This window comes from Symsagittifera roscoffensis, chromosome 4 (assembly GCF_963678635.1).
Source record: "Symsagittifera roscoffensis chromosome 4, txSymRosc1.1, whole genome shotgun sequence".
NCBI classification, from domain to species: domain Eukaryota; kingdom Metazoa; phylum Xenacoelomorpha; order Acoela; family Convolutidae; genus Symsagittifera; species Symsagittifera roscoffensis.
The window spans coordinates 13,709,778-13,736,370 of NC_087065.1; the positions used below are offsets into that span (position 1 = coordinate 13,709,778).

A 26,593-nucleotide genomic window follows, 5' to 3' on the forward strand; every position below is an offset into this window, starting at 1 on the left:
AGGCAATAACTCAACGAACCATCTTGATTTTCGTCTTCTCTGTGTTTGACCCTATTGAGTTAGTAGCTCCATGCACAGTTACGGCCCGTCTTTTGCTTAAAGTTATTTGAAAAATCAGTGGCCAAAGTTGGGACGACAAATTGCCGGAAGACGTAAGCGATAAATTTCTCGAGTGGCACTCCGGTCTCCCTCTCTTAGGGCAATTGACTATTCCCCGTTATTACTTCACAGAGCCGGTGGATCAAATTGAGCTCCTTATGTTCGGTGACAGCTCGCAGGAAGTTTTCTGTGCGATTCAATTTTTGAGTCCGCGACTCTTGAGTTCGCACAAAACACAAAATATCCTTCACATTTGGTAAAGCTCGCGTTGCGCCTTTGAAAGCACTATCTATACCGAAGCTAGAGTTTCAAACTGCTCTGCTCGCCACACGACTGAAAGATGATATACTGACGGCCCTTACTATTAGCATTAATCGTGTGCACATTAACATTTGCTATTACGACGTAGAAGTAAAATTCATCGCTATTTCACTGCTAAATCATCATTGAAGTTTTCAGATATTTCAGTTTTGAATCAGTAACAACACTGCTCGTATCACGGCGAATTCTTGAATGATCCGACTGCTTTTTAAGCTTTATGGAGCATTAAAAACATCAAAAATTTAAATGTAAAAAAATAAAACTAAAATTTAAAAAAAATGAGGTTTTTAGTAAAAACATCACCCCACACGTCATAATAAGTAGAAAGTGGCAAATTTTGCTCCTATTAACGTATCAATTGTGGCATATAAGTTTTCTTGAACAAATTTGGAACAATTTCTAAGACGGAGTAAATCTCAGCTTACGCGTTAATAGTGCGAAATTTATTGCACGTTAATTGTCACAAATTGGCGAAAATGGCAATATTTAAACCTCCATAATTTTACAAAAAAAAATCACAGGTGAAATATCTTTTCAAATTTAGGCTCAAGACAAAATACGTTTTGATTGATATGAAAAAACTCCGTCAAAATTGGCTTGGTAAAAAGTCGAAATTTGTCTGAAGAACAAAAAACCCACTTCGAGCAAAAATATTCCGTTACTTTCGTTACAAAAGTCAGAACAATCACTTCGCGCGGACAAAAGGCTCATCATAGAATATCAGATTTCATAGAAACAATTGTATGAACTTAGGTTAATAAGTATTTTGTTATATAATGATACTTTAGGATCAGTTCTTTTTTGGAATTAAACAACAAAACTTTGGCTATTCTTTTTACCACAAAAAAAAACAGAGTTTAAATGACAGCTACCAAACAGACAAATTTTTTTGGCGACTTACCTTGTTTTGTATTGTATGGTTTTGATTTTTAACACTTTTTGCTGGCACAACATGCCACAAGCTTTCCTTCGCTTTTACCTGGGGAGCACTTTGACCACAAGAAAAGGTACGTGCAAGCGCAGTCATATGCTAACACGATTTGGTCTCGTTGGCTTCGAGAAAATTCCTCTCGATGAATAAGCGTGTCAAGTGGCACACTCATTCTGACTCCAATCTTAAGACAGGCGATCTCGTGTGAGTGATTGAGCCCGATAGTCCGCGTGGGTACTACCCCATCGACCGAATCGGGAAAAACGGAAAAACCCTGAAAAAAACTTTGCTCAGCAAGATCTTTGGCTTAAGAAAGTAACCGAAATGAACGATAAAGTAATGTATGAAGCTCAGAGTTACAAGATGAGCCTTGAACCATCGTCCTTTTCTGCAGCTGGCATTACAGGGAGCAAGGGATCTTTACAACAAACTAAGTCTGAGACATCCTCACGCTCGCACAAAACAAAAGATTCAGTAGCACGACCATCTGAAAACAGCTCGAGGGTCTCTAATAAGTCTAAGGAAAGTAAAAAAAAGTGAGTCACTTAAGTCTGATAAATCTGTTTCCACTCGTCATGACTCGACTGTTCACATTATGTCATCAAGTGAGAAACGGCAGGAGTTAGCTTTGGTAAATCGACGCCACGAGGAGCTGGAAAGGCAGTATCAAGTATCTATAAGACTTGAAGAGCAAGAAAACTGTCTTAAAATTGAACAAAGTCAGCTGGAACTTGTGCAATTGGCTAAAAATAAAAAAAAGCAATTAATTGAAATGGAAATGAAAGCGTTTGAACTTGAGGATAATTCATCTGAGGTTAGCGAGAAGGTAGCGGAAAGTAACTCGACAGGAGTAAGTCAACCTATTTCAAAAGTAGCAACCGATCGGACTAATGATTGGGTAGACTCTGTTAGTTCACAGGCACTCCCTGACGGTGCTAGTGCACTAGGTGTGCTGGCCTTCACTCCTGTACCACTTTCGTCAGAGCCGACGACTTCCGCCAACCTCGCTCAAGCAATAAACGTAAGTTATAGTCACAACCATGGGCACACAGCATTGAGTGACCCTGGAACCCATAGTCATGGACATCGGTTTATGCCTAAATTTGGCAGTGCAAGCATTTTGCCATTGCAAGCTTCTGCTCCATCTGTTTTAGTCCCAGTTAATAATATGCATTCTAGTGCACAAGTGTTACCACCACCGTCTGCTGATTCTTTACAGACCATGAGTTCAAACATAATTAATGGTATTTTGCCAACGGGCAACCGGAATTATTACCTGTCCCAGTGTTACCGGTACAACCCATTACTGGTTTTCTTTCGTTGTCACCTCCATTTGCTGGTGGTGACTTCTCATCTTCTGGAGTAAATCCATCGCCGGTTTTCCTTTCGGCACCTCATTGCCATGCGGCGCCAGTCCCGACTCAACATTAAGTTCCCTTTGTACCGCATAGTGTGTCATCCAATATCATCGATTACTTTATAAGTGATACAAACTTATGGCGATTGGCCACTACAACTCCAAAAGAGACGCCTGTTCAGTGTTGTAATGCTGGAAACATTTTTTCTAATGTGACAACTGTTGTCCCACCGTGTACCACCGCCGCCCGGTATACTAGTGGTTGGACTTTGTATTTTAATACTCCGTCAGTTCATCCCCAACTTGCGTCGCATTTTGTCAATTAAACTAATACTGGTTATCAGCCAGTCAGCGAAGATTACGCACCGTCTTGCGCTTATCCGAACCAAGGTTGTTCATCGGATCGACCTCTCTCCGCTCGTGAATTGGCGGAATTATTAATGCATAGCCGCAAATAACATCTTCCTGAGTTGAAGTTAGCCCAGTTTGACGGCAACCCGTTAAATTGGCACGAAAAGTTTGGTCAGTTTAAGACCACTGTTCATTCCGCTGTTCTCACAGATGAAACAAAACTGACAAAAAAACTCGTCACAGGCAAAGCAAAAACCGCAATTGCGGAAGTTAGTTATAGTGGTGTTATGTACAAGGATGCACTGGCCACCTTGCAACGGAAGTTTGGGCAACCACACGCTATTGTTGGTGCGCATATTGATAAGCTGAATACTTTTCCTTCACTTAAGATGCACATTTCAGAAAATGCCATTAGTTTCTCCTCTGCCATATCTGGCCTCGTAGCAGTTTTCAAATCATTGTCATTCACCGATGATCTAAAGAGTGTTAAGCTTTTAAACCAAGCTGTAATAAAGTTCCGCCTAACCTCAAGAAAGCTTGGTCCATGCATACTGCTAGTCATAATTGGCAGCGCCCAACACTCTTAGATTTTAATAACTGGTTGAAAGAAAAGGCTGAGGGCATGAGAGGTTACGTGCACTTAACACTAAGGCAAAGACCGAGGAACCGGTGAAGCCAAAAACAACCAAAATATTTGCAGCCAATAGCAACGTAACTAGTATAGCACAGGATAAGTTTAAGTTTCCGCCGTGCGTTTTGTGTAAGGGTAGTCATGCATTGTGGAACTGTGCTGTTTTCAAGGAAAAGGATGCTACTCAGCGAACAAAATTTTAACAGAACAGAATAATATTAAGACAATATTCGGATTGATTCCGAGTCAATCAATATTGCTGATTTGTAGAATAAAAAAAACACAATTAGCACCCATTAAGCCCACTCAATACACTCATGAGGATGTTGAAGTTATTATAGGACAATACTACTACCACGCCGTTAGACCCATTGAGTTCATCTTGGGAGATGATAAAAATTCATCATGTTCCGTTTGCCTACCGATAGATTGGGTCATAAGTGGTCCGTTGCCGCCGTCCGTTGTTTCTACTTCTTCGTGTTTCAAGTGTGTTGTTGAAGATTCTCCTCTGACCGACCAAATAAAATCCTGGTACGAGTTGGAATATTATGGTGCTTTCAAACAAGTCGATGCCCGTTCCGCCGCGGATAAACATGCTTTATTCATCCTAAATTCCGAAAACGTTCACAATGGCGAAAGATACATTGTGCCTATGCTTTGGATTGATAGTAATGTCAGTGTACCAAACAATTATTACTCGTCACTCGCGCAATTTGAAACATCGGAGAGAAGGTTAAGTAAAGACTCTGAATTGCTCGAAAGATACGCAGACACAAATAGAGAGGACATTAGGAATGGCTATGTCGTTACCGTCGAACCGCATGATCCACGTAAGCGTTCCGATCGCGAGTGGTATCTTCTGCAGCATCCCGTCGTAAATCTGAATAAGCCGGGTAAGGTGCGCCGAGTCCTTAATGGGGCTTCTAAATTTCACGGCGCATCCTTAAATAAGTCCTCATTGGTGGGTCTGGACCTACTCGAAAATCTAATTTTTGCTTTTTTGCGGTTCATATAAGGGTATATTCCTCCAGGTAGGAGTCCTCGCCCGCGATCAAATTTCCCTCCGTTTTTTGTGTTAGGAGGATCCCACTTCCGATGTGGTAGTTCACCAGTACACTCGCCATATATTCGGCGCACGGGGTTCGCCTACGTGTGCTATTTTCGCGTTGCAAAAAACAGCAACAGATAATATGTCCACATACCCTGAGGCAGCATCAGTCGTAAACGAAAAATTTTACAGGGACGATTACTTGGATTCGTTCGAGAACGTCACCCATGTAATTAAAGTTAGTCGGGATTTGTCTTAAGTTGAGAGGATTTAATTTCACTAAATTTGTCAGTAATGCTGATGAAATTACTTCAGCAGTGAACCCCGAGGATTGCGAAACCTCATCTTTGCCCATCAAAGAAATATGTAACGTCGCCGAACAATCATCGAACGTCTTAGGTCTTAAGTGGGACCAGGTGAAAGACACTTTGGTTGTTAGCAGAGACAATGGTCGTCCTCTCGACAAGGCAATAACTCAACGAACCATCTTGAGTTTCGTCTCTTCTGTGTTTGACCCTGTTGGGTTAGTAGCTCCATGCACAGTTACGGCCCGTCTTTTGCTTAAAGATATTTGAAAAATCAGTGGCCAAAGTTGGGACGACAATTTGCCGGAAGACATAAGCGATAAATTTCTCGAGTGGCACTCCGGTCTCCCTCTCTTAGGGCAATTGACTATTCCCCGTTATTACTTCACAGAGCCTGTGGATCAAATTGAGCTCCTTATGTTCGGTGACAGCTCGCAGGACGTTTTCTGTGCGAATCAATTTTTGCGTCCGCGACTCTTGAGTTCGCACAAAACACAAATATCCTTCATATTTGGTAAAACTCGCGTTGCGCCTTTGAAAGCACTATCTATACCGAAGCTAGAGCTTCAAACTGCTCTGCTCGCCACACGACTGAAAGAAGATATACTGACCGCCCTTACCATCAGCATTAATCATGTCTACATTAACATTTGCTATTACGACGTAGAATTAAAATTCATCGCTATTTCACTGCTAAATCATCAGTGAAGTTTTCATTTATTTCAGTTTTGAATCAGTAACAACACTGCTCATATCAGGGCAAAGTCTTGAATGATCCGACTGCCTTTTAAGATTTATGGAGCAGTAAAAACATCAAAAACTTAAATGTAATAAAATAAAACAAAGATTAAGAAAAATGAAGTTTTTAGTAAAAACATCACCCCACACGTCATAATAAAGAGAAATTGGTTAATTTTGCTCCTATTAACGTATCAATTGTGGTATATAATTTTTCTTGAACAAATTTGGAACAATTTCTAAGACGGATTAAATCTCAGCTTACGCGTTAATACTGCGAAATATATCGCGCGTTAATTGTCACAAATTGGCCAAAATGGCAATCTTTGAACCTCCATAATTTTACGAAAAATAATCACAGGTGAAATATCTTTTCAAATTTAGGCTCAGGACAAAATACGTTTTGAATGATATGAAAAAATACCGTCAAAATTGGCTAGGTAAAAAGTCGAATTTTGTCTGAAGAACAAAAAAACCCACCCCGAGCACAAAAATTCCGTTACTTTCGTTACAAAAGTCAGAACAATCACTTCGCGCGGACAAAATGCTCATCATAGAAAATCAGATTTCATAGAAACAATTGTTTGAACTTAGGTTACTAAGTATTTTGTTATACAATGATACTTTAGGATCAGTTCTTTTTTGGAATTAAACAACAAAATTTTGGCTATTCCTTTTACCACAAAAGTATATGAAACTAGCATAATTAATTTTTTTATACTATGAAATTTTATAATTAAGAATTATTCCACACTATGAAACTGTACCTTGAGCATTTTTGCTATAGTTTGACATGCAAAAAAAACTTAGTTTTGTTTGGCGCTTTTGTTTTTTTTTTTTAAAAAATCAAGTATAAATGACAGCAAAAAAAAACAAAAAAAAATGACAACCAAAAAAAAACAGAGTTTAAATGACAGCTACCAAACAGACAATTTTTTTTGGCGACGTGTGCTATTCGCCTACGTGTGCTATTTTCGCGTTGCAAAAAACAGCAACAGATAATATGTCCATATACCCTGAGGCAGCATCAGTCGTAAACAAAAAATTTTACATGGACGATTACTTGGATTCGTTCGAGAACGTCACCCATGTAATTAAAGTTACTCGTGATTTGTTTTCGTTACTTAAGTTGAGAGGATTTAATTTCCCTAAATTTGTCAGTAATGCTGATGAAATTTTTTCAGCAATGAACCCCGAGGATTGCGAAACCTCGTCTTTGCCCATCAAGGAAATATGTAACGGTGCCAAACAATCATCAAACGTCTTAGGTCTTAAGTGGAACTATGTGAAAGACACATTGGTTGTTAGCAGAGGCGTTGATCGTCCTCTCGACAAGGCAATAACTAAACGAACCATCTTGAGTTTCGTCTCTTCTGTGTTTGACCCTGTTGGGTTAGTAGCTCCATGCACAGTTACGGCCCGTCTTTTGCTTAAAGATATTTGAAAAATCAGTGGCCAAAGTTGGGACGACAAATTGCCGGAAGACATAAGCGATAAATTTCTCGAGTGGCACTCCGATCTCCCTCTCTTAGGGCAATTGACTATTCCCCGTTATTACTTCACAGAGCCTGTGGATCAAATTGAGCTCCTTATGTTCGGTTACAGCTCGCAGGACGTTTTCTGTGCGATTCAATTTTTGCGTCCGCGACTCTTAAGTTCGCACAAAACACAAATATCCTTCATTTTGGTAAACCTCGCGTTGCCCTTTGAAAGCACTATCGATACCGAAGCTAGAGCTTCAAACTGCTCTGCTCGCCACACGACTGAAAGAAGATATACTGACCGCCCTTACTATCAGCATTAATCATGTCTACATTAACATTTGCTATTACGACGTAGAATTAAAATTCATTGCTATTTCACTGCTAAATCATCAGTGAAGTTTTCAGTTATTTCAGTTTTGAATCAGTAACAACACTGCTCATATCAAGGCAAATCTTAAATGATCCGACTGCCTTTTAAGATTTATGGAGCAGTAAGAACATCAAAATTTTAAATGTAATAAAATAAAACTAAGATTAAAAAAAATGAAGTTTTTAGTAAAAACATCACCCCACACGTCATAATAAAGAAAAATTGGTAAATTTTGCTCCTATTAACGTATCAATTGTGGTATATAATTTTTCTTGAACAAATTTGGAACGATTTCTAAGACGGATTAAATCTCAGCTTACGCGTTAATACTGCGAAATATATCGCGCGTTAATTGTCACAAATTGGCCAAAATGGCAATCTTTGAACCTCCATAATTTTACGAAAAATAATCACAGATGAAATATCTTTTCAAATTTAGGCTCAGGACAAAATACGTTTTGAATGATATGAAAAAATACCGTCAAAATTGGCTAGGTAAAAAGTCGAATTTTGTCTGAAGAACAAAAAAACCCACCCCGAGCACAAATATTCCGTTACTTTCGTTACAAAAGTCAGAACAATCACTTTGCGCTGACAAAATGCTCATCATAGAAAATCAGATTTCATAGAAACAATTGTTTGAACTTAGGTTAATAAGTATTTTGTTATACAATGATACTTTAGGATCAGTTCTTTTTTGGAATTAAACAACAAAATTTTGGCTATTCTTTTTACCACAAAAGTATATGAAACTAGCATAATTAGTTTTTTTTTACTATGAAATTTTATGATTAAGAATTATTCCACACTATGAAACTGTACCTTGAGCATTTTTGCTATAGTTTGACATGCAAAAAAACTTAGTTGTGTTTGGCGTTTTTACTTTTTTTGTTAAAAAAAAATCAAGTATTTGGTAACACACACAAAAAAACAGAGTTTAAATGACAGCTACCAAACAGACAATTTTTTTTTGGCGACGTGTGCTATTCGCCTACGTGTGCTATTTTTGCGTTACAAAAAACAGCAACAGATAATATGTCCACATACCCTGAGGCAGCATCAGTCGTAAACGAAAAATTTTACAGGGACGATTACTTGGATTCGTTCGAGAACGTCACCCATGTAATTAAAGTTAGTCGTGATTTGTTTTCGTTACTTAAGTTGAGAGGATTTATTTTCACTAAATTTGTCAGTAATGCTGATGAAATTACTTCAGCAGTGAACCCCGAGGATTGCGAAACTTCGTCTTCGCCCATCAAGTAAATGTGTAACGGCGCCGAACAATCATCGAACGTCTTAGGTCTTAAGTGGGACTATGTGAAAGACACATTGGTTGTTAGCAGAGGCGATGATCGTCCTCTCGACAAGGCAATAACTCAACGAACCATCTTGAGTTTCATCTCTTCTGTGTTTGACCCTGTTGGGTTAGTAGCTCCATGCACAGTTACGGCCCGTCTTTTGCTTAAAGATATTTGAAAAATCAGTGGCCAAAGTTGGGACGACAAATTGCCGGAAGACATAAGCGATAAATTTCTCGAGTGGCACTCCGGTCTCCCTCTCTTAGGGCAATTGACTATTCCCCGTTATTACTTCACAGAGCCTGTGGATCAAATTGAGCTCCTTATGTTCGGTTACAGCTCGCAGGACGTTTTCTGTGCGATTCAATTTTTGCGTCCGCGACTCTTGAGTTCGCACAAAACACAAATATCCTTCATTTTGGTAAACCTCGCGTTGCCCTTTGAAAGCACTATCGATACCGAAGCTAGAGCTTCAAACTGCTCTGCTCGCCACACGACTGAAAGAAGATATACTGATCGCCCTTACTATCAGCATTAATCATGTCTACATTAACATTTGCTATTACGACATAGAATTAAAATTCATCGCTATTTCACTGCTAAATCATCAGTGAAGTTTTCAGTTATTTCAGTTTTGAATCAGTAACAACACTGCTCGTATCAGGGCGAAGTCTGGAATGATCCGACTGCCTTTTAAGATTTATGGAGCAGTAAAAACATCAAAAATTTAAATGTAATAAAATAAAACTAAGATTTAAAAAAAATGAGGTTTTTAGTAAAAACATCACCCCATACGTCATAATAAGTAGAAATTGGTAAATTTTGCTCCTATTAACGTATCAATTGTGGTATATAAATTTCTTGAACAAATTTGGAACGATTTCTAAGACGGATTAAATCTCAGCTTACGCGTTAATACTGCGAAATATATCGCGCGTTAATTGTCACAAATTGGCCAAAATGGCAATCTTTAAACCTCCATAATTTTACGAAAAATAATCACAGGTGAAATATCTTTTCAAATTTAGGCTCAGGACAAAATACGTTTTGAATGATATGAAAAATTACCGTCAAAATTGGCTAGGTAAAAAGTCGAAATTTGTCTAAAGAACAAAAAAACCCACCCAGAGCACAAATATTCCGTTACTTTTGTTACAAAAGTCAGAACATTCACTTCGCGCAGACAAAATGCTCATCATAGAAAATCAGATTTCATAGAAACAATTGTTTGAACTTAGGCTAATAAGTTAGTTTGTTATACAATGATACTTTAGGATCAGTTCTTTTTTGGAATTAAACAACAAAATTTTGGCTATTCTTTTTACCACAAAAGTATATGAAACTAGCATAATTAGTTTTTTTATAAAATGAAATTTTATGTCTAAGAATTATTCCACACTATGAAGCTGTACCTTCAGCATTTTTGCTATAGTTTGAAATGCAAAAAAACTTAGTTGTTTTTGGCGCTTTTGCTTTTTTTTGTTAAAATAAATCAAGTATTTGGTAACACACAAAAAAAACAGAGTTTAAATGACAGCTACCAAACAGACAATTTTTTTTGGCGACTTGCCTTGTATTGTGTTGTATTATTTTGATTTTTAACACTTTTTGCTTGCACAACATGCCACAAGCTTTCCTTCGCTTTTACCTGGGGAGCACTTCGACCACAAGAAAAGGTACGTGCAAGCGCAGTCATATGCTAACGCGATTTGGTCTCGTTGGCTTCGAGAATATGTCCTCTCGCTGAATAAGCGTGTCAAGTGGCACACTCATTCTGACGCCACTCTTAAGACAGGCGATCTCGTGTGAGTGATTGAGCCCGAAAGTCCGCGTGGGTACTACCCCCTCGACCGAATCGTCAAGCTAAACTACGGACAGGACTGTTGCGCCCGATCCGCCATTGTTAAGACCTCAACCCGTGAAGTCACTCGGCCGACCGTTAAGTTCGCTCCGGTTCTTCCTTCCTCAGGGGGAGGATGTTGCAACGCAAATATAAAACAGAGTATAAATGCTTATAAAACAAGGCTGCCTAGCTCAGTCGGTTAGAGCAGCGTGCTAATAACGCGACGGTCGACAGTTCGAGCCTGTCTGTTGCCAATGCTTCCCGCGACAGAAAAGAATGATCAAATTTTATACGAAACGACCTAATAATACTTGACCTGGCGTAGGTTCGAGTCCCCTGACCATGTATCCTATTTTAACTGTTTTTCGCTCTAATTTGGTTCAGCCTTGATTAAGGCTGACCATCAAAAAGAGCAATTTGTCTCAAGGACATTACCGACTGGTTTTTGTGGCTAGCTTGCGCCAATTTGTTTATTGAAGCTGAATTTTGTTGTTATATGAGCTTATGTTTTTGGATGAAATTATAAAAATTGCCGATAAAATTATATAGCCGAAAATCCGAATTTCTTCTTGATTCTTTTCGACTTAAATTCATCTTACGGAGATTGAGCGCACACTATTTTTGTGGAAAAGTTGGTATTTTGGGAAAAACGAGCCGCTTTTTATTTTTCAGCAAAATTTTCTGGGAAATGACTTTTGGATTTCATCATTCAAAACCTAAACCTGGCTGGAGTTAAGGATATAATAAATCAATTGTGAGCACAGAATTGATTTAACTATCAATAAAGGGGTGGAAACTTTCTAAAGAAATTTGTAGGTTTTTATTGGAAAATGCAAATCACACAATTTTCACATATGAATAGTATATGACAAGTATTTTTCATTAAAAAAAAAGAGCGATTCTATACAATAATAATAAAGTATATTAAAAAAACTTCAATAAAATTTTGTTTGAATTTTATACCCGTCTAAGATATATTACGAAAGTTATATTTTCGATGAAATAACACATCTTCTTTTCATGATGATGAAATGATACACATTTTGCCATAGTCTTCATATATGGAAGTGTTTGATATTCATTTTTCATGTGCGGACTCAAACTTGGTTTTCCGAGCTCACATAACGTAGATCGAACAAAAAAATAGCTTGAACACTGTCTAAACAGATCAAAAAAAGACACAGACAAATAGCTTTTTATTGTTTCAAAGTAAACAAATTTGATAACCATGCAAGTTATTCTTATCAGTCACAATTTACAGCTTGAATGATAAATCTTTGATGCTCACAATTTTTGTAGATAGAATCGAAGTCTTTTCTGAAGCGAAATCTGGCAGAGCAACTCAAAATAAGACTGGCGGTGCGACTCGCGGAAAAATTTTGGCGTTACGACCTAAGAAAAGACTGGCGGAGCAACTTGAGAAAAACGTTGGTTGCACGATTTATAAAAGACGGGCTGCGCGACCTAAGAAGGGACTTGCGGCGCGACCTAAAAAAGTAGTTTGGTGGCACGACTTATAAAAGACGGGCTGCGCGACCTAAGAAGGGACTTGCGGCGCGACCTAAAAAAGTAGTTTGGTGGCACGACTTATAAAAGAGTGCCGGCGCGAAAAAATAAAGTAGATTGTTTTAAAAATGCTTTGAGCTGCGGCTCGTCCAAAAAAATGCATCAAGTCACAAGAAAGCTTTTGTCGGAACGAGTCAAGGTAAGGCCAGCGGCGCAACTCACGAAAAGACGGGCGACGCAATTTAAGAAAAAACGTTGGCGGCGCCGCGACTTAATAAAAAACTTCAGTGGCGCGGCCTAAACAAATGGGCGGAGCTACTCAAAAAAAAATGCTTGGGTGTTTTGCATTGCCACAGTTGCGCTGTTCTGGATTTTAAATTTTTCAATCGCGCTGGTCGCGCAATTTTTTGAAATTGATTTTTGGGTTGCGCCGGTTGCGGTGGATATTTTTATTTGCTGGTTTTGAATTACCAATTTTCGGTCTGGATCGTCTGGAATTCACACTATAAAGTTGCGCCGGTCTGAAAAAGCCAATATAGGTAGCGCCGTTATTTTCTTAAGTCGCAAGCCTCGGCCTGGGCATACCACACCAAAAGAGATAAACTTGAGGAAACTTTCGAAAATTCCTTTAACACCCGCACCTCCCCATTTGTCTTCAGTAAAGACACTCATGTCGCAGTTAATTCTTTAATTCTTTAATTCTTTATTTCTTTAATTTCTTTAATTCTTTCAATTTCTGTCTCACAGAAAAATAATCGCATTAAAAATTTATAACAATGTAATCAACTTTGATTTAAAACTCACACGTCAAAATGCTTTCATTTTATTATTGTGATAAATTTTTTAGCAACCTTTTCACTGCCAAAATAAAGTCCAGTGCGTTTCTTTTGCATACAAGACTTAATCAGCATCGGTGAAAAACGCAGCTGTGTTTTTAGTTCGTTTTAATCGCAATAGTAATCAATCGAATTGTTAATCTTTAGTTTTGGAGTGTTCATAAGTCGTTATCGTAATAAATTACCGTGGCACGTCAAAAATGAGCATCATAGGCATGGAATTTCAGTTTCGCTAGTTTGGATGTAAGAAACCAAAATTAAAGAAAACTTGTTTTGCGAATAGTTTTTTTTCCGAATCATAGAACACAAAATCTCAATTTGAGGAATACATATTTTAAACAAAAAGAGTTTTCACGGTAATTTTGCAAAAACTGGCTTTCGAATTTTTCTTCAACCATTGTTTTATTATTTTTTGATCAAAAAAGTTAAGTTTAGCCTACACAAAAACGCCAAAACACAATTTGCATTGCAATTTAGGGGAAAAAACGAAAGAACAAAACTTGGATCATGCAAATTGCTGTTATCACAAAAAACTGAAAAATTTTAGAATGAGAAAAACACTGACTTTTTTGAATATTCAAACATTGCTAGAAAAGCATTTTTTTGTTTTTTTTTGGGCATCATCTCTTTGTCTTTGATTTACCAAATCATTGTCAAGATCTATTTTTTGCAAATAAGATCATTGATTTTCCCTGGCGAAATTTAAATCCCTCTGGGCGTATTGTTGTGATAGGACGTCGTCCTCGGAGTAGTAAATTGGACCGACTGCCTCCCCCTCGGCCGATGAGTGCGGTGAGCGACAGACACATGCGATGCATTCCCAAGGAACAAGCTCAGCAAATCACAGAATCACCTGCAGCTGCTGCCCTTGGTAAGTGCACAGTATATATATTGATTTTGACTGCTGAAGTCGGACCTGGAAAGTAATCGTAAAGTCAGTAATATGCAAAAATCTTACAGCAAAAACAAAACTGAGAGAGCTTTTTCTTGAATACAAAAAGTTAAGTGAGGCTTTTGAGGTTGATTTTTTGTACGTTTTTCAAAAAGCACGATTTTCAAATCAAAATGTTTTGAATAAAATACTATCCTTTTTTTAGACAAAATGATTGGTGTTATACAGATTTCATAATAATTTTGTACACCAAAAAAAATATTTTTTTTTCTGATCAATTGTGTTAGATGGTTTTTAAAAGCTGTTAGAAGACCTACCAAATTTTTGATTTTCATGCGCCACTTTTGCGTTTCCAATGTTTATCTCATGTTTGGGGAAACATATTTCGGCAGTCTCCCATTTAAGACTTTGCTTAGTACCTGCTAGTAGCTAGCAGATATAAGACACAAAAGTATTCAAAATAGCAAAAATTGTCAGAATCATTGACTTTTCGCATCTGAAATAACCAAGAAAAACTAAATTTCAAATCTGTAATTAGATCTGAAATAGATTTTTTAGATCTAAAAAGCCAAGAAAAAATAAATTTCAGATGTGAAATTAGATCTGAAATAACCCTTTCTTAGAGTATCTAAGCGCTATTTTAACATTTCACAACCTATTTCAGATCTGAAATTTAAATCTGAAATAGATTATTTCAGATCTGAACTAGAATATTTACTAGGTACGGGCTCAGAGTTGATTTCTAGACAATTTCGTTAGTTATTGTGAGCTGCATGAAATATAAATTTCTATCATTATCAGTTTCAGCGTCCGTTTGAGTTACGTAAAATCAATTTTTTAGAAAAAATTGGATTTAGAAATTGAAAAATTGCTAACAATTGATTGCAAATTTAATTTTGCTGATGCGATATTAAATGAGATATCAATCAAAATAAAACTCAGCCTATTCCAAGAACGTGACTTTTTAAAAAACGTTCCGATTTGAAATCCCTTTTTTGAAATCCATGGCCTGATGTCCGAAACCCGATGCCCAGATTTCTCATGAAGAAAAAACAAAAAATCAGCAAAACATTTTTGCACGAAAGGTTTCATACACGGATAATTGCGTTGTTGCTACAAAGTCCTGCAACCCCTCACTAAAGTTTTATGGAAAAAATTCGATTTGAATGGAAAAAATTATGGAAAAAATTATGGAAAAAATTCTATCAAAAAAATTAACCCTTACAATCGAGGTTTCATGATCAATCTAACTACAAAAATGGATTTTTAGTGTATTCAAACCGATCATTTTCAATATCAAAAATCTATGGTAATCTTTTTTAGATTTTGAAAAAACCGATTGTTTTTACTCCTAACATCGATGAAAATTGATTATTTTTGTAGATATGAAATAGTGGTTACATGACAAAAGATCCCTTACCTTAAGATCCCAAACGAGAAGATCCCAGTCAATAAGATACCATTCCAAAAGATACCTCGTTCTAAAATCGCCCACGACATAAGATACCATAATAAAATAACAAAGAACCTGAGAATTGAAAATAAAGCGGTTAATCGATCAAAGCAAAAACAAAGCGTCGGTTAAAATCAAAGAAACGGCAAAATTTTTGCTGCACAAATTTCGAACATAAATGACCTTGCTAATCACTTGGCCTTTAAAATGAAACTCAAACTTCAAAACAGCTTAGACTATAATTGAACTTGAAAAGGATTTCCAATTAATCAAAACCAACTTTGCTAAATATGGCCTGATTTTCCAGACAATTCAAGTCGGTACAAAATTGAAATTGAGTTTTTTCAAAATTCTAAAGCTTTCAAATCATTTTCATTACGAATCACTTGCCATTCTATTTGATAAAAAATATCAATTCTCAATTTTGATCAACTTTTTTTCGCTAGGCGCAATACTCAAAGGGCCGTCAGGCCCCTACCCCCAACCTAGCCTCCCGTAAATAAGAGCAATTGCTCTGGGATCAAATTGCTAGAGACAGCATTTTCGAATGCGAGTCGTAGTATTGCGTTTCGGCGTTCTCCGGGAGGGTGCAAGGAGACGTCTATAAAAAAGTTGATCAAACAATTTTAAATTTAGGAACAATTAGGCAAAAACTATAACAAAATTTAATAGGTTAAATGAGCAAGTGAACGGATATAAGACAATAAGTTAGAGTCTGTGTATGAACTTGTTATCTGTTGAACTTTTTCATTCAGATCACGGTACTTCTTCCGGGATAAGTTGATAGTGCCGCTGGATGCCTTCAAAATGTTGAACTTTTGATTGTAGGAATCCAGTTGAATTTTTTCGAGAAACGTATGTATTGAAGGATGGCTGCCTTGAAACAAAGCGGTTACACCTAGATGCCACCCTTCAACTCTACTGTTTGCAGCGTTTTTGCAAAACCAGAACTTGTTCTTCGCCGAAAACGTACAAACGCGTTTATCACCGTGTATACCCTCCACCCCCACCCCTTTCCCCAAAAATTGTCATATAGTTCCACATCCGCCCGTACGTGCATCCACTCACGTTATCATTTTCCTTAGCCCCCAACCCCCTATTCAAATCTCCCAACCCCCCTGGCCCAAAATCCTTTGTTCAAGCCACCTCTCCCACCAACCCTCTGTTCGGAGTGAGGGGGTGTTGTTTTTTGATGTGGTACACACATAAAAAATGCACAGGGGTTACACGCATAATGATCCAAAAAAAGGAATAAACTTCTTACCACACAGGGAATAAGTGAGATGGAGAGGGTGGAATATGGCCGGCGGGAGGGGCAGGGGGTCAACGGGTAAACGTGGGGGCAAAAATGTTCAAAGACCAGCAAAGTTTATTCATTCATTTGGTTCAAAACTTTTTGATTTTTGTAATAAACTAATGAAAAATTAATCATCCAGAAATAATAACAAGACTGCTCGTATCAGGGCGAAGCCCTGAATGTTCCGACTGCCTTTTAAGTTTTATGGAGCAGCAGTAATAACATAAAAAAATTTAATGAAATAAAACAAAAATGAAAAAAAAAAAATTTCCAAAATTTGAAAATTTTTATGAAAATCATCCCCCCACACGCCATATAAAGAACAAAAAGAGAGATTTCGTTCCTTGTAACACATCAATTATGGCAAATAAGCTTCGTTCAACCAATTTGGAACGATTTATAAGACGGATTAAATCTCCGCTTACGCGTTAATAGCGCGAATTATATCGCGCGTTAATTGTCCCAAATTGGTCAAAATGGCCAAAATGGCAATCTTTAAACCCTCATAACTTTACGAAAAATAATCACAGGTGGAATATTATTTCAAATTTGAGCTCAGGACAACAATAGCTTTCGAATGATATAAAAAAATTCCGTCAAAAATGGCTAGTTAAAAAGTCGAAATTTGTCTGAAGAAAAAAAAAACCCACCCCGAGCACAAATATTCCGTCACTTTCGTATCGAAAGTCGGAACAAAAATGTTGTTGTTTCATCAATTAAGTTTGAAATTTATTTCAACCAAAAAAAATCAAAATTTGCAAAAAAAAAATAATCAATCATAATCGATTATAATTGATTAAAAAGGTGTTGTTGTCCCAAAAATTATTATCGTTGTAATGTAATCGTCTTGAATGGATTATAATCTGTTTTTTTTTTGGTAATTTGATACATACTGGCAACGGAAATGCGATATAATTGATTATTATAATGAAAGTTCAGTGTGGGATAGGTTACTCTGTTGTATTTTACGGTTTGATCTTGGTTTGTATCGGCAGTCGAAAGTAACGTTGGAGAAGTAGGCAACTTCCAGATATAATTTGAGCTCATTTTGTGCATTTTTGCATTAGTTAAAGCAAAAATCATTCTTTTTTATAGCTTCATTTCATTTAGATGTGTTCATTTGTTTGAACAACTAGATGGTCAGTTGTGTGCACTCAAATTGCGATGTTTCAAGCAGAGACGTTTTTCATCGACACTTTTTAATTAAGTTTACAAAATTAAAGATTTTTAAATGAAAGACAGTGGCGCGTGTAGGTGTGGGGGATGCTTGAACACCCCTCCCCTTTCAGGGCTTAGACCTTGCGCTAGGTGAAAAAAAAAAACAATTTTTGAAACTTTGGTCAAAATAGTGTGTCTTTAACATGATTTAGGATAGCTCTGAAAATCAATTTGCCCGGCCTAAAAAATGACGACAAAAATTTCAAAAAATATTAGAGAAAATCTGAACTTATTAGAGAACTAATTAGAGCAGTTTGCAGCTGTTTTTGCAAGTGTTCCTGAAACAGCATAATTTCAAAATAGGATCCTAGATGTTTCGAGAAAGCCCAAAAAGTATTTGGCCGATCTAACAAAAAGGTTAGCAGAATGTTCGTTTTCATTCGTAAAACAGCCTTTTTTTGATAAAATTCTAGATTAGTCCCTGATCCAGACATATGTTTGCGTTCCAAGATTGGCGGATCTAGGATTTTTTCGAAAAGGGGGAGGGCGGATTTAAAAAAAAAATTGAAAATTTTTTCGACCTTTTTTTAGGCTCACCAAATTGATTTTCCAAGTGCTTCCAGAAGGAATACTACAAAGACCATATTAAAAAAAAGTCAAAAATGCCGTTTTGGGCTTTTTTTGGAAAATTTTGATTAAAAAAATCGCGTTTTTTGGAGCGCGCTACTCTTCAAAATTAGTAAATATTGGCACCCAAGGCGCCTCTAGAAAATTTTCAGTCTTAGTAGATGAACGTCGAATCTCTGAGGAGAGAAGTGTCGAATCGATGAGCGTCGAAATATTTAGCAGCTTTTTTAACGGCAATCGAACACTTTCATTTTTGCTAAACGTCACAAAATTTGTGATACACAGACTAATGACCAGTTCGTAATTGATATCATGCTGCTATGTTTAATAAAAAAAACATGTTAAGTGCTTATGATCACAATTTGTCGTGTTGTGCCCCAAACGAGGCCGAGCTCTGACTGCCGTCGTCTGCGTTTTTATTACCACCCCTGATAGCTCTAAAATGCACTCTGGGCTTGAAATCCACCTCGTCAACTGAATTTGATTTTCCAGGGACTATTTTTGCGGAGTCCCGGACCGGGATTGACGAGCGTGTGGACGACGACATCTGGAAGGGCAGCGTGGAAAGGGAGAAATGGTGCGAAAGCAAATGGTAAGTCATCCCGTGACATACGAGTTTCAAAAAATTACTACATGTTTTTGTGTTAGTTAGGTTACACGGCATAATATAAGATTTGGCAAAACCTGATTATTTTTTAAATCGGCCAATAATTCAGGCTTTTATCAAATCTAGGTATCCGATAACTGTAGAATGGCCCGAATTAGCAGAATTTTTTGTGATGCTCAAAAAGAGCAGGGAAAAGCTATCGAAAGTGCGGCGATGGGAGGGAGCATGCTGGCTTTTTAGTCTGCTGCTGGTGCTAATTGTTGTCCCGACCATTTGAAAAATGGGGAGGAACGTTGTATTGGGGTGTGATATATATTTTTTTTCTTTCTTTTTTTTCCACGCAAAATCAGGTACCACAAATTTTGATCGTACTAAAGCTCTTTCATTCGTTACTCGAACGATACTGAATAAATTCCAAAAAAAATCCCAGTGTCGAGAAAAACCGATTTGAAAATTCGGATTTTTGGTCTTAATTCGAGCGAAAAAAGCAAGCCAATTATGCCTAACTGAAGACTTTAAAACTTAATTCTATGTATATAAAACTGATTTTCGGAGTTTTTTTTAGCTTCATTTTCGGAACCAAAAATTTCAAAAATTTCAAACTTTAAAAAAAAAATTCTAGTCATTTTTTTCAAAAAATTTTGTCCAATTTGCTTATTACTACGACTGTCTGAAATAATTATTTTTTTCTACGCCGAACCTTTTTATTACACCAAGCAGAAAAAAAACTACACTTACTTGGAAAAAAAAACTTTCTAAACCGTAGTTTTCTAAAGACCATGGTCGGAAAATTCTGTGTTACTTGGTCCCATGGTCTGTTCTGTGCCTCTTACTTCGAGCGATTAAAGCGAGCGAGCAGTCTTATTTTAACTGCTTAAAAGCTTACATAGCTTAATTTAAAACCTTAAAACTTTGCTTACTTGAGTAACGTTAGTTTGTTTTCTTTGAGTATTTTAGCGCCGTTTTGGCATCAAAACTTTCAAAGTTTCAAAAAACTGCAAAATTGAAAATATATAATTATTTCTTTTTTCAATAAACTTTTCTGAAAAAAATTATTTTTTCAATTTGGTTATTTAAATGTGACCGTCAAATATATCTAATTTCCAGTTTTTGTTCAGCTCCTTTTATTACACCTGCTAAAAAAACAAATATAATAATGAGAAAAACTTTGTTGCATTTTCTAACACTATGGTCGGAATATTCTGTGCCACTTGCACAATGACCGGCTATCCTTGTTTGAATTTGTTTATTAAGTGGAAAAAAAATTCTGTTTTCTCAATACTTTTCATCTTTTTTTATCTAATTTCCAGTTTTTGTTCAGCTCCTTTTATTACACCTGCTAAAAAAAACAAATATAATAATGAGAAAAACTTTGTTGCATTTCTTAACACTATAGTCGGAACATTCTGTGCCACTAGCACAGTGACCGGCTATCCTTGTTTGAATTTGTTTATTAAGTGGAAAAAAAATTCTGTTTTCTCACTACTTTTCATCTTTTTTTGTTTTTGAAACAATTTGTGATCGATTTCGAACAAAGATGGTTCACTTTTTCAAGTCTCTGATGAACTTCAAAATTTGAAGAAGACTGGTTTTGTTTCAAACAGTTTTTCCCGGAATATTATTTTAGCTTTTTTTCTGTACACGATGTCTGGTTCTGATGAACCCCTCATGCGCGAGGGACCAAATGTGCGAAATTTTTGCCTAAAAGAAGAATTCATTCTGAATAGTTTTGAACAAAAAAGGCAATAAAAATTGTCATGCTTGGGATAGTTAAAAAGTCAAATGTGCGAAACTTTTCGTGCTTCGCTCCTTCGCGCATTAAAATAGCCCTCGTCTGGTCTTTTCAAATTTTATATCCCAAGGCTTCGAACATCTCTGTAAACAGCACAGACACAGATCCACGCACAAATTGCCACCTATTCCCAGTTGATGTATTATAGTTGACTTATTCTATTCGATGGAGTCATGGAGCTGATTGCCGATTATCAATGTCGGTTTCAACTGTTTGGATAAGACATCATGAGACACATGTTTTTTGTGTTTTAGGAAAAACAATTGGGGATTTCTGGTTGAGAAGGTAAATTTCTAACCTTTTGTTCCAAGAATGAAAACAGGTAAAATTTAATTTTGAGAACGCCCCCAGCAGGAAATTAGCGTTGGGATTTCAGCTCTACAATTCAAGAAAAATTTAATCAGATTTAACTGACTTCAACTCGCTTGATTGGCGCCTACGACTTTTTAGCAGGAAAAAGAGAAAAAAAATTACCTTTAAAAACAAATTAGCCTCAAACATCCTTTCATTTTGCTCTTCTTCCCTTCCTCAACCTTTGGCAATCAATTTTGCAATCAATCAAGTGTTGGGAACCATTCGTCTGATATGTGTTTAAAGTTCATTCTTTGTTTTGTTGCCCACTGAAAAAAAAATAATAAACTAAAACGTCTTCTTGACATTTAATTTTTATGATAGTTTTCTGTTGCCTCGACCCTTGAAGGACAACCAAGTTTTGAATTGCAACCTAAAGAAAGAGCAAGGGAAGAAGAATTTTGCAGACCTTGCAACCGAGATGTTTTCTTAACAATACCTTTAAAAAATCTGTGAACGATTATATTAAGTCCGTGATTGAGTAAATTAAGGATTACTGTCGCTTTTTTTCAAGTCGATCAAAAAGACCCCATATGTTATCTCATCTGTTTCGCAGCAATAATTTTTTTGTTCAAATTAGATTCTAGGTGCCTGATTGCTGTACAAGAAGCACAGACTGTTCCGACCGATAACTAGCAGCGCAGGCAGGGGCGGATCTTGTATTTAATTTATCTCAAAAAACCGGCTTAAAGTCAAGAAAAGCTTGTCTGACAGTTTTTGATTTTCAGAATATGTTTGACGATATTTGGTAGTATGACTACCTCCCATTTCAACTTCCCATTTGAGTTTTAACGCTATATTTACCAAGTTTTTAATTTACTGGTTTTTACAAATCTTTTCACTTATATCAATTTTTTTTCCTGAAAAAAAAACATTAATTTTAGACAATGAACTTTGCTAAAACTGAAAAAAATAGTTTTAACTTTTGTCCGAAATCAATTGGGTCGGAACATTCTGGGTTACTTGCACAACAATCGGCTAATGAGCAAAGTCGGATTTTTGGGTGCGTCCTGCAGATCAATGGGCAAAAATAATTATGATTATGATCATCATTGTTTCTTTTTCCCTTGTCGTTAAAATTGAAACAAGACTGCTCGTATCAGGACAAGGCACTGAATATTCCGACTGTCTCTTAAGGTCTATAAAGCAGTGTTTTTTTTAAAATGATGAATTTTTCGAGAAAAAAAAAGAAAAAAAATTACAAAATTTTGCGTTTTTTCTAAATCATCCCCACACGCCATATAAAGTCCACAGTGATAGAATTTGCTGAAATATTTTTTCAAATTAAAGCTCAGGACACTAATACTTTTTGGCTGATATAAAAAGTTTCTGTCAAAAATTCTTAGTTAAAAAGTCGAAATTTGTCTTCAGAAAAAAAACCATGCTGAGCACAAATAATCCGTCACTTTCGTTACGAAAGTCCGAACAAATCGCAATCAAAAATATCAATCTTAATAAGTAAAAAGAAAACCGAAACCACTGCACATGGTACTGAATGATGGCGCCACAAGGGTTGAATAAATTATCCCAAAAGATACTGAATTCAGTGAAATAATTCTAGAAAAATGTACCTTGCTAAAATAAAGTGTTATCAAATTAACGGATCAGTTTGATTGTCTAGCTTAAAATTTAGTATCAACAACGGAAAAAATCGGACTAACTTTTAGAACGTAGAAACTTTTTTTATTTTTTTTTTCATAACAATTTTGATAACAATTCATGCTAATGATCATAAAACTAATAACGATTACAATCATGAAGATAAAAATAATCAATTGTATAAGTAAAACCATTATAAGCATCATAATTTGTTTAACGTTAAAACAATTTTTTCTATAAGTTTTTCATTTTCCTTTTCAAAGTTTATAAAAATTGCTTTTAGGTTAATATGTCTTTTGCAAATCTTTTTCTTTCTTTCTTTTTGTTGCCTAACTGTGGTAAAATTTTACAATTGGAATACTGTTTTTGTTCGTAAAATGTGTGTATTTAGAAACAAAAGTAAAGGCTACAAAAATCAAAATGGTTACTAGAACAAAAGTTTTCGAAAAAAGCAAAAAAAAAACTTTACAACGAATTTAATAAGAAATAAGACTCGAACAATCATTAAAGAAAACTATTGAAATCCAACGATAGTACTCATATTGATCAAAACCATGATGCCGGCAACACTGATTGACAGAAAAATCAGAAATCAAGAAATCTAGTTGTAATTTTTTCCGAACTTTTTAAAATAGTTTTTTGTCCAAGGTCTTCTTTGTGTAACTTTTGAAAAAAGAAAACGAAATTGGCAGGGAAAAGCAAAAAATAATGGTATTAATTATCTTATAGAACTTTGAAATAGTAGTCGAAAAATTAATGCGAGCATAGTTTTTATTCTGATTCCGGTGAGCTTCGGCCTAATTTTGTCTGAAATAAAAAAAAACAGACCAGTTTTTCTCGATATTGACCTTTTCCTTCAATTTTTTATAGAATCCGAAAGACACATGAAACTTATTTAGTTTGATACTTTCAATATACCCCTTAGAATTTTTGTGGGTTTGTAAAAAAAAACAGAAGAAAAAAGCAGAAAATTGGTTTAAAAAAGAGAACCATAGTCTCTCATAGTTTCATAATTATTCTATTTAGTAACGAATTATCTGGAATAATTAGATTGCTTTAAAACTATTTAAAGTAGTTCAAATAACCGCAAAAAATATTCGTTAATAGAAACAAACTTGCATTTTTAGCTCAAACTTCAAACTCATTATTTAAACAATCCCCATTATGTAACAAAAAAGTCAGAGGCGAAGTATCCAAGTTCCGATAAATCTGAATATCTAAACTCCATTTAAAAAACAAATAATCGTAAGGTCGACACTTTTCTGAATAAAACAAGCCGGGTCGTTTTTTATATAAGTAGCACAAAAAGTTGCAATTATTCTGTTAAATTAGAAAAATATTAAAAGATTTCAAATCTTTTTAGTTCTTGATTTTTCTGGTTAGGAGAAAATTAATGAGGGGTAGGTTAAAATGTAATAATAGGATGTAAAATCGACCCAACAAGAAGAAGAGTCATTTTTGAAATATTTTTGAAGAACCGAACTCACCTAGAGAGAATCCAAATCTTTCCCTGGGCGTTTTCAGAGCTGAATTAATAAAAACTTATTTTAAAATTAATTGCAATGAAGTAACATTTACACAAACTTGGAATAACTTTTAAGACTATTCTGCTCAGTTCTTTGTTTTTTCTTCAGATGCGAGAGGGGCCTGGCTCCGAGAATAGGAGACCTCAGACAGCATTTAACAATCGGGACATTTCCACGCCTTTTTCCAGGACGCAGCCAAACACCAGGGCTCGCGAGTTCGGGAGCAGACTTAACACAGACATCGGTAGGACTTTTTTGTGTCCTAACTGTCTCTCAAGTTGCCCTTTTTGTTTTTAACAATTATCGTATATCGCTATTTGGCCCGGCCAGGTTTAATAACAGGGTTGAAAATTGGAATTTATATTTATTGGCAATTTCATTTAAACGTCAGTATCTACTTCATTCTTGTTCCGATCACCCAGAGTTGGAGTATGATGTAATTTTTGACGCAACACCAACGACCATAAATATACAACAAGGATCTAAGCTGGATGATTTATAACCATTTAGCACGATATCGGCCTTTCAAGAAAAAATTCAAACCAATTTTTCGGTTTTGTACTGAGTTTAGGTCCGGGGTGGCCTTCTCATATCGTGACGAACAGACGGTGTACCCTATCCGAAATTATTCCATCTAATTTTTGGCCGGATAGATTCGGGGAACTTCTTAGTCTAATACCGATCCTAATCTTACTCTTATATTTCCTAGTCTCAATAGATCTAGTATAGAATGGTTCTTGCGAGGTTATAAGTGAGAAAGTGCAACTGCTTTCTAAGCTAAATCTGGTGGAAAGTTCTTCTCTAAGTTCTCCCGCATTGCAGTTTCATGAATAAAAATCGATTATAATTGAGTTTCCTTGTCAGTGTCCACGAAAGTGAAAACAAATCGATTATAATTAATTAAAAATCGATTATAATATTAATGTTTTTCGAGGCAACAAAATCCTTTTTTCATCCATTATAATCGATTTATTTTCACTTTTGTGGACACTGACAATGAAACTAAATTTTAATCGATGATTTTTTTCAACCTAACTTTGATATTTTTGTTACTTTTTTATATTACTGAACATGACACCCTCCCCCTAGCGTTTGCCCATTTACAACAAACCCCCCCCCCCAACGTAACGTGTTCAGGTGGGGGGTGGGTTCAGGTGGGGGTTGTTCAGGTGGGGTAGTGGGTTCAGGTGGGGGGAATGGGTTCAGATGGGGGATGGGCTCAGGTGGGAGGGGGGTATGTGGATTTAGGTGGAGGGGGGGTATGTGGGTTCAGGTGGGGGGGAGGGTATGTGTGGTCAGGTGGGGTGGGGCTTGAGCAGGCGGGTGGTGTTCAGGTGGGGGGGTGTTCAGGCGGGGGGGTCAGTGAAGGGGGGAGCAAAGGGGCAAACGTTAGGGGGATTGAAGGGGTGCAAAGGGACAAAAGTTGGGGGGGGGGGGGGGAGAGCTCAACGGAATCTTTTTGCAATTTGAGTTTAGGTTTTGAAATGGATTAGGCCAGGCCGTACACTCGCTTCGCAAAGTTTTCGCATCACTCACTTGATAAATGCTGAAATTCTTGCAAAATTTTGCACGACGCGCGAAACAAAAATAAAGGGGAAAAAAATCAATTTTAATATGATTTCCTGCTTGTTATAAAATCATTATAATGGATTCAAAATGAATTATAATGAATTATGTTCTGGTGAAAAAAATGGATATAAATCAATTTTTAGTCCAATTTTGTTGTCTGAACGTAACATGGGAACCGATTATGTTTACAACATTATAGACCACGAAAATCCATCATAATCGATTTGTTTTCACCTTTCTTAAATGCGGGCGTCTCTGCTTGAAACTATGAATAGTTTCAGCTTTACAAATTATCATAAAATTTTACAAATGAATCATGATTCTAAAGATTTTACAGTGATAACTATCAAGGAACAGAATTGGAGATATAAAAAACTTGGTTTCTGTACAAACGGGCAAAAATTTTTTCTTTCCAGGCCAATTTTGATCAATTACAGGTGTCACTACGTAAGAAAATGCATTGTTTCAATTTTTGAAGAAGGTGACAGAAAACTTGTGCCAGGGCTGGTTTTTCTTAAGACAAATTTTGACTTTTTGAATAACAGCTTTTTTCGGAAACTTTCCCTTCAGTCTAAAATTGATCATTGAAAAAGTATACGGACCC

General features: G+C 36.3%; 1 protein-coding gene across 1 annotated transcript; it reads left to right on the plus strand.

Moving 5' to 3' along the window:
• Positions 1-13,132: 13,132 nt before the first annotated feature.
• Positions 13,133-24,664, plus strand: LOC134845078 (uncharacterized protein C2orf50-like; the record flags this gene model as incomplete). Its single annotated transcript, XM_063861924.1, is given in 5 exon segments — positions 13,133-13,331; positions 13,852-13,989; positions 19,038-19,137; positions 21,199-21,229; positions 24,529-24,664. Coding segments are annotated over 5 exon segments (418 nt in total), but the record flags the coding sequence as incomplete, so codon positions are not given.
• Between the last annotated feature and the right edge of the window lie 1,929 nt (positions 24,665-26,593).